At 62.2% G+C, this 10,416-nt stretch overlaps 1 protein-coding gene across 2 annotated transcripts in view; it reads left to right on the top strand.

The window, feature by feature from the left end:
• SPTBN2 (spectrin beta, non-erythrocytic 2) overlaps positions 1–9,748 on the top strand; it is a 37,553-nt gene extending 27,805 nt beyond the window's left edge. For both annotated transcript variants that reach the window (XM_059400449.1, XM_059400441.1), the window contains 18 exons: positions 257–520; positions 1,688–1,912; positions 2,221–2,310; positions 2,624–2,884; positions 2,969–3,099; positions 3,364–3,568; positions 4,072–4,446; positions 5,121–5,365; positions 5,466–5,604; positions 5,884–5,968; positions 6,222–6,418; positions 6,747–6,889; positions 6,977–7,052; positions 7,144–7,194; positions 7,417–7,637; positions 7,936–8,109; positions 8,650–8,692; positions 8,885–9,748. In XM_059400449.1, the coding sequence (XP_059256432.1) occupies positions 257–520; positions 1,688–1,912; positions 2,221–2,310; positions 2,624–2,884; positions 2,969–3,099; positions 3,364–3,568; positions 4,072–4,446; positions 5,121–5,365; positions 5,466–5,604; positions 5,884–5,968; positions 6,222–6,418; positions 6,747–6,889; positions 6,977–7,052; positions 7,144–7,194; positions 7,417–7,637; positions 7,936–8,109; positions 8,650–8,692; positions 8,885–9,118 (3,159 nt within the window). In that variant the 3' untranslated portion in view covers positions 9,119–9,748. The remainder of the gene's footprint in view (positions 1–256; positions 521–1,687; positions 1,913–2,220; positions 2,311–2,623; positions 2,885–2,968; positions 3,100–3,363; positions 3,569–4,071; positions 4,447–5,120; positions 5,366–5,465; positions 5,605–5,883; positions 5,969–6,221; positions 6,419–6,746; positions 6,890–6,976; positions 7,053–7,143; positions 7,195–7,416; positions 7,638–7,935; positions 8,110–8,649; positions 8,693–8,884) is intronic.
• The last annotated feature ends 668 nt before the right edge of the window (positions 9,749–10,416 follow it).

The raw sequence follows: 10,416 nt of genomic DNA on the forward strand, positions 1-10,416 counted from the left end.
GTGGCTTCTTCGTTGATACGAGGTTTGAGCTGGCCCTTGAACAAGTAGGGTGTAATCAGCAGTGGGAGGCGTGGTTTAGGAGCGGTTTGAAACCTTTGAGACGAGTGTGTTGCAGAGAATACCCAAGAACTTGCACTTATGGCCTACACCTCAGGTTCCTACTGCCCTTTAGCTCCCTGGGCCGCTACTGACCCACAAGGTTCACTGGCATCTAATTCTGACACTGACCCCGTCTGTGTCCCTCCCAACCCCCCAGGAAGGGCGGGAGCTGACCCTCGAGAAGCCAGAGCTGAAAGCTTTGGTGTCCGAGAAGCTGGACGACCTGCACAAGCGCTGGGACAGGCTGGAGAGCACCACCCAGGCCAAGGCCCGCAGCCTCTTCGATGCCAACCGAGCCGAGCTGTTTGCCCAGAGCTGCTCCGCCCTGGAGAGCTGGCTGGAGAGTCTGCAGGCCCAGCTGCACTCTGACGACTACGGCAAGGACCTCACCAGCGTCAACATTCTGCTCAAAAAGCAACAGGTGCTCTGCAGGCCCGTGGTCGCGATGGGGACGGTGAACTGCGGCAGAAAGGAGGAGGGGTCTGTGGCTCCTGAGACTTGGCAGGTCATTCTAAGGCCTCACAGACAGCATCTTTCCTGGTATTCCTCAAAGCGAGGTCCATGGGCCACTATATCAGAATCTCGAGGAATGCATATCAGTCGGGTCAAAGTCAGGAGACAGATCCCACACTCTAACTTGAACAAGGAAACTTTAAGAAAAAGAAGTATCAATTAGTAAAAGGTGCCTAACTACCAAAAAGGGTAAAGAGAATTCAAAAGTAGGGATCAGAAAACTATAAGGAGACAGACAGTAACAGTTTGGCTCCTTTAGGTCATACGGTGTCCGTCACAAGAACTCTATTCTTGTAGTGTAAAAGCTGCCATAGGCAAAATGGAAAATTATATGTGTAATGGGTAGGGCTCTGTGCCAATAAAACTTTATTTGCAAAAACAGGCAGGGGGCAGGACTTGCTCGTCCCTGCAATAAAGAGTACAGGAGTAGCAGCTACTACCTCCAGGGCTGGGGAGGGGTACCCAAGGAGGAACAAGGTGCCCCCCACCCGCCACCACCCCAAGGTGGCGTTTCAGACCGTGGAGAGGGCCGAGGCCCACTGGGTGTTGTAGAACTTTGCCAGGGTATCATGGGACCAAGCAGGTCTAAAGCTGGCAGGCCAAGACGGGCCACCAGGAAGCTGCTGATGGGATGCCACCAAACTTGCTGGAGGGCGGGAGCCCCTGGATTTCCTGCACAGGATGGGCTAGTTTTGCCCCAGGAGCAAGAAGAAAGGCACAGTGGAACCCGAGCAAGCAGTTGCTCCTCCTGCGTCTTGTAGTGTCCCTCTAGCACCCCCTACTCACAAGGCCTAGCATTGCACCAACACTGGCAAGTGTTGACAGAGTTCCCTTGCGAGGTCTCAAAACAGGGTAAGATGTTCCTGGCACGGAGGTGAATTTGGGTCCGAGAAGCAATAAACGGGAGGTGGCCCGTTATCACACAGCCCTGGACTCGTGTGTTATGGGTTGAGCTCCACCGAGTGAGGCCATGCGGGGATGCTCTCTCTGGGGTGAACCCTGGGGATGAGAAATCTCCGTTGACTGCATAAGCTGTGCGCGCGCTGACCACGGCTCCTTCCTCCCTGGGTCGCAGATGCTGGAACGGGAGATGGCCGTGCGAGAGAAGGAGGTGGAGGCCATCCAGGCCCAGGCAACAGCGCTGGCCCAGGAGGACCAGGGTGCAGGGGAGGTGGAGAGGACCTCGAGGGCTGTGGAGGAGAAGTTCCGGGCCCTGTGCCAGCCCATGAAGGAGCGCTGCCAGCGCCTGCAGGCCTCTCGCGAGCAGCACCAGTTCCACCGGGACGTGGAGGATGAGATCGTGAGTCGCTAGGGCTGCGATGGGGTCGCGTCGTCGTCCTGGCGAGTTGCGCCCTGCCAGTCGCTTTCTAGTCTCCTTCCTGGATGCTGGGGCAATGCCAGCAGCGCTGTTCTCTGTAACGTCTGGCGCTGAACAGAGACCCTCGAGGGACTCTTGGGGATGCCCTTCCTGCCCGACTCCGAGATGGCTGTTCCCAGCACACACTTACCGGGAGACCTAGAGAAACCTTCCTGCAGGTCTCCCCACCGTCCAATCCCTCCTCCTGCTTTGCCCTCAGGACCTCCACTGACCCCCTCTTTCTCCTGCAGTTGTGGGTGACAGAGCGGCTGCCCATGGCTAGCTCCATGGAGCACGGCAAGGACCTGCCCAGTGTCCAGCTCCTCATGAAGAAAAACCAGGTGAGGCCAAGTCTAAGGGCAAAAGAAAAGGTCCCAGGAGCCTCCCAGACCCGGAAGTTTGTGTTTTCTTTAAAAACCTTGGGGTTTCTCTGGCTCGCCTCAAGGCTGTGTGGGATCGCGCACCGCAGGGGTGGGCCTTGCGGGAGGGGGGTTCCCTCCAGCGCAGACCAGGTGGATTGAAAGGGAGCGAGTGAGAGTGAGGAGGGAGAACAAGACGTGGGAGTGCGGGGCTGGCTGCGGAGCAGGGCTGAGGGGGAACGGGAGGAGGAGGAGGGGACCCTGTCAGAGTGACCTCTTCTGCCACTGGGGACAGACCCTGCAGAAGGAGATACAGGGCCACGAGCCGCGGATCGCGGACCTCACGGAGCGGCAGCGTGCCCTGGGCACCGCGGCGGCAGGCCCCGAGCTGGCCGAGCTGCAGGAGATGTGGAGACGCCTGGGCCGCGAGCTGGAGCTCCGAGGAAAGCGACTGGAGGACGCCCTGCGGGCCCAGCAGTTCTACCGCGACGCCGCCGAGGCGGAGGCCTGGATGGGTGAGCAGGAGCTGCACATGATGGGCCAGGAGAAGGCCAAGGTGAGAGGCCGGGCAGAGCCAGGCTGCGGGGCTGCCGCTCTCTCCCCGCAGAGGCCGCTCCCTGACGCCCGCTGTCGTCCCCAGGACGAGCTCAGCGCCCAGGCGGCGGTGAAGAAGCATCAGGGGCTGGAGCAAGCCCTGGCCGACTACGCTCAGACCGTCCGCCAGCTGGCCGCCAGCAGCCAGGACATGATCGACCACAACCACCCCGAGAGGTAAGCCCAGCCCGCAACCAAGGGAGAACCACCCTGGGGACAGGATGGGGGTAGGGGGAAGACACTGGGACGGGGCCGGTTCTGGGGCAGTGCGGGGACTGGGGAGCGTCCAGGACTGCACGTGTGCAGACCTGTGTAGAGAGCTGGAGGAGCAGAGACCTGGCAGGCAGTTCGGGGGGCGCCGAGGGGACAGGACTCTACGGAACAGAAGGGGGATCAGAGCCTGGCATCCTAAGCCCCGCAGTGCCTGTCCTGCCCCCGCAGCACACGGATATCGATCCGCCAAGCCCAGGTGGACAAGCTGTACGCCAGCCTCAAGGAGCTGGCCGGAGAGCGGCGGGAGCGGCTGCAGGAGCATCTGCGGCTTTGCCAGCTCCGCCGGGAGCTGGACGACCTGGAGCAGTGGGTCCAGGAGCGCGAGGTGGTGGCGGCCTCCCATGAGCTGGGCCAGGACTACGAGCACGTGACTGTGAGTGCGGGGTGGACACCGGCCGCAGAGCCGCCCCGGGGAGGGCCGGGGACAGAGGGCAGGAGACTGGGCTGAGGGGAGCCATCCTTGCGTATCCGAAGAATCGTGCAGAATGGAGTCATGGGGCTGCATGTAGACGGGCCAAAAAGGAAATTTCCAATCCTTCTTTCCCAACAGAACTCACCAGCATAGGGGCCTTGAGGTTCCTCTGCAGAGTTTGGGGGCTTGAACCCTCATGAGTGCAGATATATGGACCATAATTAGGGTATCCTTGTCTGAAGGCCAAAGGTCCCCGGCACCCCCCAACCCCCGTGCTTTTGCTAGGGCCTGGGGGCATCAGTCGCATCGGGGGTAAATGGAAACCAGTTGCCCCTGGAAGAAACCTGTTTTGCCCCATGGGGCCCAGGGAGAGAAGTGGGCTCTGGGTTTGGGGGGGAGAAGACTCACGGGTCAGGCAGGGACTGTGTCCGCCAGCGTGACGGCGCTGTCCATGTCTCCTCCAGATGCTCCGGGACAAATTCCGAGAGTTTTCCCGGGACACGAGCACCATCGGTCAGGAGCGCGTGGACGGTGCCAACGCTCTGGCCAATGGGCTCATCGCCGGGGGTCACGCCGCCCGGGCCACCGTGGCCGAGTGGAAGGACAGTCTCAATGAGGCCTGGGCTGACCTGCTCGAGCTGCTGGACACACGGGGTCAGGTGCTGGCCGCAGCCCACGAGCTGCAGTGCTTCCTGCACGGGGCCCGCCAGGCCCTGGTGCGGGTCCAGCACAAGCAGCAGCAGCTTCCTGATGGCACGGGCCGTGACCTCAACGCGGCTGAGGCCCTGCAGCGCCGACACTGTGCCTTCGAGCACGACATCCAGGCCCTCAGCACCCAGGTCTGCGCCCCGTGCGGCGAGATGGGGGCTGGCTTGGGGAAGACTTGGTGGGGAAAAGGTGGGGGCGGGGGGGGGGGCGGAAACGCAGGGAGGGTGGCATTCTCTGGAGCGACACTTAGGGATGAGGTTAGACCAGTTCCAGGAAAACATCTCTGGCCAGGGCATGTCAAGCCACGCCGTCCACAGCCTTCTTGAGGACCCGTGACATTTTCAGATGGTCCTAATGACAGGGTTCTTCATACTGCACTGAAATCCGCCTGTGGGTCCCGCCCTGCTTAGTGCTCTAGACCTCCACCTAATAAGCATGGGTTCTCCCTCCAAGTGTTTAAACCCAATCAGCCACTATCCGTGTCCCTTCTTGGCTGGAAATCTCATTCTAGCAATCTTTGAGGTCCCGCATGTCCCGGAGAGGCCTCTGAAAGCTCAGGAGGCCAGTGGTCCCATAAAGCCCTGCTCCCCCTCCTGAGACCCAGCAGGGTGGGGTGTGACAAGGTTTATGCTGGGCACCAGCCTTCGTTCTTCCCAGACCCCATCCCTCTGCGCTGCCTCCTGCTTCTCTGGCTGATAAAATGGACAGGAGGGTGAGAACGGAGACCCGAGACCAGGACTGGGAGGCCCCAGCTCCTCGGAATCCTCCCCGCCGGCTCTCCCTCACTCTGAGTGGGGCCCCGCAGGTCCAGCAGGTGCAGGACGATGGCCTCCGGCTCCAGAAGGCCTACGCTGGAGACAAAGCCGAGGAGATCGGCCGTCACATGCAGGCTGTGGCCGAGGCCTGGACCCAGCTGCAGGGAAGCTCTGCTGCCCGCCGCCAGCTGCTGCTGGACACCACGGACAAGTTCCGCTTCCTCAAGGCTGTCCGGGAGCTGATGCTGTGGATGGACGGCGTGAACCTGCAGATGGACGCCCAGGAGCGGCCCCGGTGAGGCCCCCCCCCAGTGCTCTGCGGCCTCCACGGGGTGTGGACGGGCGGCCGGGAGAGGATTGTGGGCCCAGCAGTAACGTGGTCTCTGGGCCCCCAGGGATGTGTCCTCCGCAGACCTGGTCATCAAGAACCATCAGGGCATCAAGGCAGAGATAGAGGCCAGGGCCGACCGCTTCTCCTCATGCATCGACATGGGCCAGGGGCTGCTTGCCAGGAGCCACTACGCAGCCGAGGAGGTGGGTGATGTGTGTGCGCCGCCGGGTCATCCTCTCTGGGGGAGGCCCGAGTGCCGATGTCTGAGTCTCCCTCCTTCCTCTCATTCTTCCTTCGTAGAAACCTCTCTCACGTCAGTGCTGTTCAGGGATTTCCCCATTCCAACTGTAGCCCCCCCAACCCCCCGAACCGTCTGCCTCCTGACATCAGAATTCGCTGGTTCCCTGTGTGAGTCCTCCAGGGATCCTGGCAAGGTCGCGCTGGGGGCTAACTCACGTCTCTGGCTGCCCCCCTCCCCCCAGATTTCAGAGAAGCTGTCCCAGCTGCAGGCACGGCGCCAGGAGACCGCAGACAAGTGGCAGGAGAAGATGGACTGGCTCCAGCTTGGTGAGCTGCCGTGGGGGCCAGGGCTCAGGAAAAGGGTAGGTAGATAAGACCAAGCAGACCAGAGTAGGTAAGACCAAGAGGCCTGGGCATGGAACTCAAGGTGCCCACTCTTGGCACTACCCGGCTCACACCATGCTCCTGTTCTGGAGTACTGGCTTCCTCCGGGTCTCTGTTCTCGAAGGGCTGCGGCTGCAGTGCCCTGCTGGTGCTCTGACCTGCCCTCTCCCTGTGACCCACCCCCCAACCCCTGCAGTTTTGGAGGTGCTCGTGTTTGGGAGAGACGCGGGTATGGCGGAGGCCTGGCTGTGCAGCCAAGAGCCGCTGGTGCGCAGCGCTGAGCTGGGCTGCTCCGTCGACGAGGTTGAAAGCCTCATCAAGCGGCATGAGGCCTTCCAGAAGTCAGCAGTGGCCTGGGAGGAGCGTTTCAGCGCGCTGGAGAAGCTCACAGCGGTGAGGACTGTGGGACCCCAGGGCTGCCTGCCCCCTCCACTGCCCCAGGCCCCTGCTGTCCCCTCTGCGCCAGCCTCTCCCAAATGGGAGCCAACCGTGCCACTTGTCAGCACAGCTGGAGCCATCAGTCCACCCCGACCCCACCCCGGCCAGGGCGACGCGAGAGACACCATCTGCCCCGCTGTTTCCAATCCGCACCTTCTTCTGGAATTCTGTTGCCAATCCTTTCTGTTTCATCAGGCTTGAGCTGAGGCATGTCAGCTTTCCCCCAGGCCCTGGTCCTCTTAAGGGAGACCTTCTATGCTCTGATCCCAGAATGTTTTGACAGCTGGAAGAGCAGGAGAAGGAGCGGAAAAGAAAGAGGGACGAGGAGGAACGGAGGAAACAGCCCCCTGCTCCAGAGCCCACAGCCGGGCGGCCTGCCGGGGACCTGGTGGACAGCCAGACAGCTCCCGGCGCCGCCTGGGACGGGTGAGAGCTGGGACACTCGGGGGAGAGAGGAGGCGGAGTCCGAGCCGCCCCCGGCTTCACGGTCTGTGTCACCTCCTGCTGTTCCAGAACCCACCCCCGGCTCCCGGCGTCCACCCAGCAGGCCAGCGTCAACGGAGTCTGCGCAGACGCAGAGACCCCACAGGTGAGCCCCGCTGCCCTGTGCACCCCCATCGGGACCTGAGCACACCACCCCCTCCCCGGGCTGGTCTTCTGACAGCTTCTTGTCCTTGTAGCCCCTGTCGGAGCAGCAGAGACTGGAGCAGGGCACCTTCGGAGAAGGACCTGTGAGTTTCTCCCGGAGGTTTGGGTGTGAACCACCGGGAGATGGAGGGGCGCACGGGGGCGTGAGCCAGGCAGCGGTGACGCTGGGTACAGGAGAGGCCGGCGGCCCAAGGGACACGCGGGGGCCGGGCAGGCCAGCTCCTGGAGGTGAAGCTTCATGACCTTCAGGCGAGCTATTTCCCATCTCCTCCTATGAGGCCGACCGTCTTCCGTTTTCCCCACAGGGGTCTGGCCCTGGGGACGAGGCCAATGGGCCCCGGGGAGACAAGCAGAGCCGCACGCGGGGCCCGGCCCCTCCCGCCATGCCCCAGAGCAGGTCGTCTGAGTCAGCCCGGGTTGCCACGCTGCCGCCCCGAGGCCCCGAGCTCTCTGCGCAGGAACAGATGGAGGGGATGCTGTGTCGCAAACAGGAGATGGAGGCCTTTGGCAAGAAGGCTGCCAACAGGTACTGGGCCCGGCCACCCAGCACTGGTGGCCTTTCCCGTTCCCGCCTTCTGAAGAGGCAAACCCGCAAACCCTTCCTCCATAGACGGGTAAGGGGTGCTCTGGAGGAGGAGGGGCCTCAGGGACCGGGAGAGGACCCAGGAGGAGAGCGGGGCCTCAGGTGAGGGTCCGGAGCGGGGAAAGACAAGGAGCCCACCGACGGGTGGCACTGGCAGTCCTCGGACACCCGAGCTCGTCCCAGGGGTCTAGGCCCCGCAGACACCGGCCACCCGCCTCACCTGCACCACGGTCCCTCCAAGGTCATGGCAAAACGTGTACTGCGTCCTCCGGCGTGGGAGCCTCGGCTTTTATAAGGACGCAAAGGCAGCCAGCGCGGGAGTGCCGTACCACGGAGAGGTGCCTGTCAGCCTGGCCAGGGCCCAGGGCAGCGTCGCCTTTGATTATCGGAAGCGCAAACACGTCTTCAAGCTGGGGTAGGAGTGCGAGGTGCCCTCGGGGTGGGAGGGCGGCAGGGGGTGATGCAAAGGGAAGCCACGAGCTCATCGCGGAGGCAGAGTCACAGGGCTGGGGGTTTGGGGCCAGCGATGGAAATCAGGGAAAGGTGGGGGGTCCTGGTTCTAATCCACACTAAGGGGGCACAGGAGCCCCAAGACGACGATGGCAAGCCAAAATGCGATTCTGGGTGGGAACTCGGAAGGCGGGGGGCCGGTGCTGCCCAGCTGCCGGGGACCTCCCAGGGCCTGCCCCTGCCCGCCAGCAAGCGGCCGGAGCAAGAGGCATGGCCTGGGGTGCAAGTGAGCTCACCAGGCTCCCCGGCAGCCGGGCTGGAAGGGTGCGCTTCTGCGCGGTCCTGGGAATCGGAAGAATGTGCAGAGCGTGTCTGGTCCGGTGCTGAAGGCCGCGGCCGCCTGTTCCCCAGCCTGCTCTCGGCCTGACGCCCGAGCTCTCCCCTGCTCTCAGGTAGCCCTCCCACATTCTCAGCTCTGCCCTGACGTTTCTCTTTCTCCCAACAGCTTACAGGATGGAAAAGAGTATTTATTCCAGGCCAAGGATGAGGTGAGCTGGCCCCCTCTCCTCCCACACTCCCACCTTCCCGTGCCCTCCTCAGAACATTCCAGCTGCGGATTCCCCTTTCTTCCCTGCCCTCCCTTTTTGTCTGCCCACTCCTCGGAGGCCCGCCTGCCGTCCGCCGGCCCCACCCCGCAGCGGCCTCGCGGCTGAGCCCCGGCCCCTCTGTGCCCCGTGCAGGCCGAGATGAGCTCGTGGCTGCGGGTGGTGAATGCCGCCATCGCCACCGCGTCCTCTGCCTCCGGAGAGCCTGAGGAGCCAGCGCTGCCCAGCGCCGCCCGGGGCATGACCCGGGCCATGACCATGCCCCCGGTGTCACCGGTCGGGGCGGAGGGGCCTGTCGTACTTCGCAGCAAGGACGGCAGAGAACGAGAGAGAGAAAAACGCTTCAGCTTCTTCAAGAAGAACAAGTAGTGGGGGGCGAGACTCCCAGGCCGGCTTCTTCCCTCGATTCAGGAAACTGCCAGGGACTGCCAACAGGGACCACCCTCTTGTCAGGACAACTGCCTGCTGCTAGGGTCTATTGCCAAGGTCAGCCCATCACCAGGAACTGTCTCGGAGGACAAGTCAGTGTTCCCCAGGGCAACGCTCCTCTCCTGCTATTTAATTCCAGACTGGTGGTGGGACCCAGGCGACCCCCAATTCCACTCCCGCCTCCCGAGTTCTTCCCTCTCCCCCCAGCCCTGTGCCCCAACCCCGAGCCGGGTGCGGACCGCGCTGCACCCTCCGCATAGGCCACGTGGGAACGGCTGCCCCTGCCTCAGGTCACTCCCCCACCGCAGAGAGGGCACTTCCCTCAGTCCTTTGCCCCTGGGGACCAGCCAGGAACCTGTCAGAGCTGAAGCAGGACCTGGGGGCGAGGTTGCCAGATGGCCGAGTCAGAGCCCCCGAAGCTCCCCCTTCCCGCCTTGACTCCTCCTCTGACTCGAGCGGCCACTCCATCTCCGGCGACGCTCCGTGGCTTCCCGGTGTGAGTTGTTCGGGGCAGCCACAGCCTGGAGCCTGGCCAAGGAGGTGATTAAACAGCTCAGCTTCTCTCACTGCTTCCGGGTGTCTTTGCTTTCCCGACCACAAGCCTCCCTGCCTGTGTCCACATCCTTGCCTTTGGCTCTGGTCTCCTGTATGTCAGGTTTCCACTCTGCCACCAGCCTCCCGGCCCTCAACAAGCCACATTATTTTGAGAGCCTCCCTACCCTGGTCTCATCTCCCCATGATGAGGACCTCCCGTCTGCTGGGCTGACCAACGACAAGCCTCTTTTTAGACCAAAGAAGTTCTCCGTGGGTCAGGGTGATGGTAACAAGCACTATCAATGTTAAAAGGCAGCAAACAACTCCTTCCCTGGTACAGCTTTCTTTACTCATGACTCTCTCAACTGTTTTCAAAAATGGAAGACTGAATTGCCCAAGCAAGTGTCAGCCACCGCTCAGCCCGACAGTGGAAAGTGGAGCGCGTGGGGGTGAGGACTGACCCCATCTTCTGTCTCCTCCCCAACAGAGAGGACAAGGGGGGGGTCAGGCAGGGGTCATAGAAGTGGCAAGTTCCCAATCCACTGACCCATAGGATGACCTCACTCTGGGAAGCCACCAGGTACATCCAAAGTGTGTAAACACACAAAACACAGAATATAGTCTAGATCCGGTGAAGTATTAAAAAAAAATTAGTTTACTCCCTTGTCTCGGGCTTGGCAATCGGAGGGTAAGAGTATGATTGC

The sequence above is a fragment of the Mustela nigripes genome, chromosome 1, assembly GCF_022355385.1.
Source record: "Mustela nigripes isolate SB6536 chromosome 1, MUSNIG.SB6536, whole genome shotgun sequence".
In the NCBI taxonomy this organism is placed as follows: domain Eukaryota; kingdom Metazoa; phylum Chordata; class Mammalia; order Carnivora; family Mustelidae; genus Mustela; species Mustela nigripes.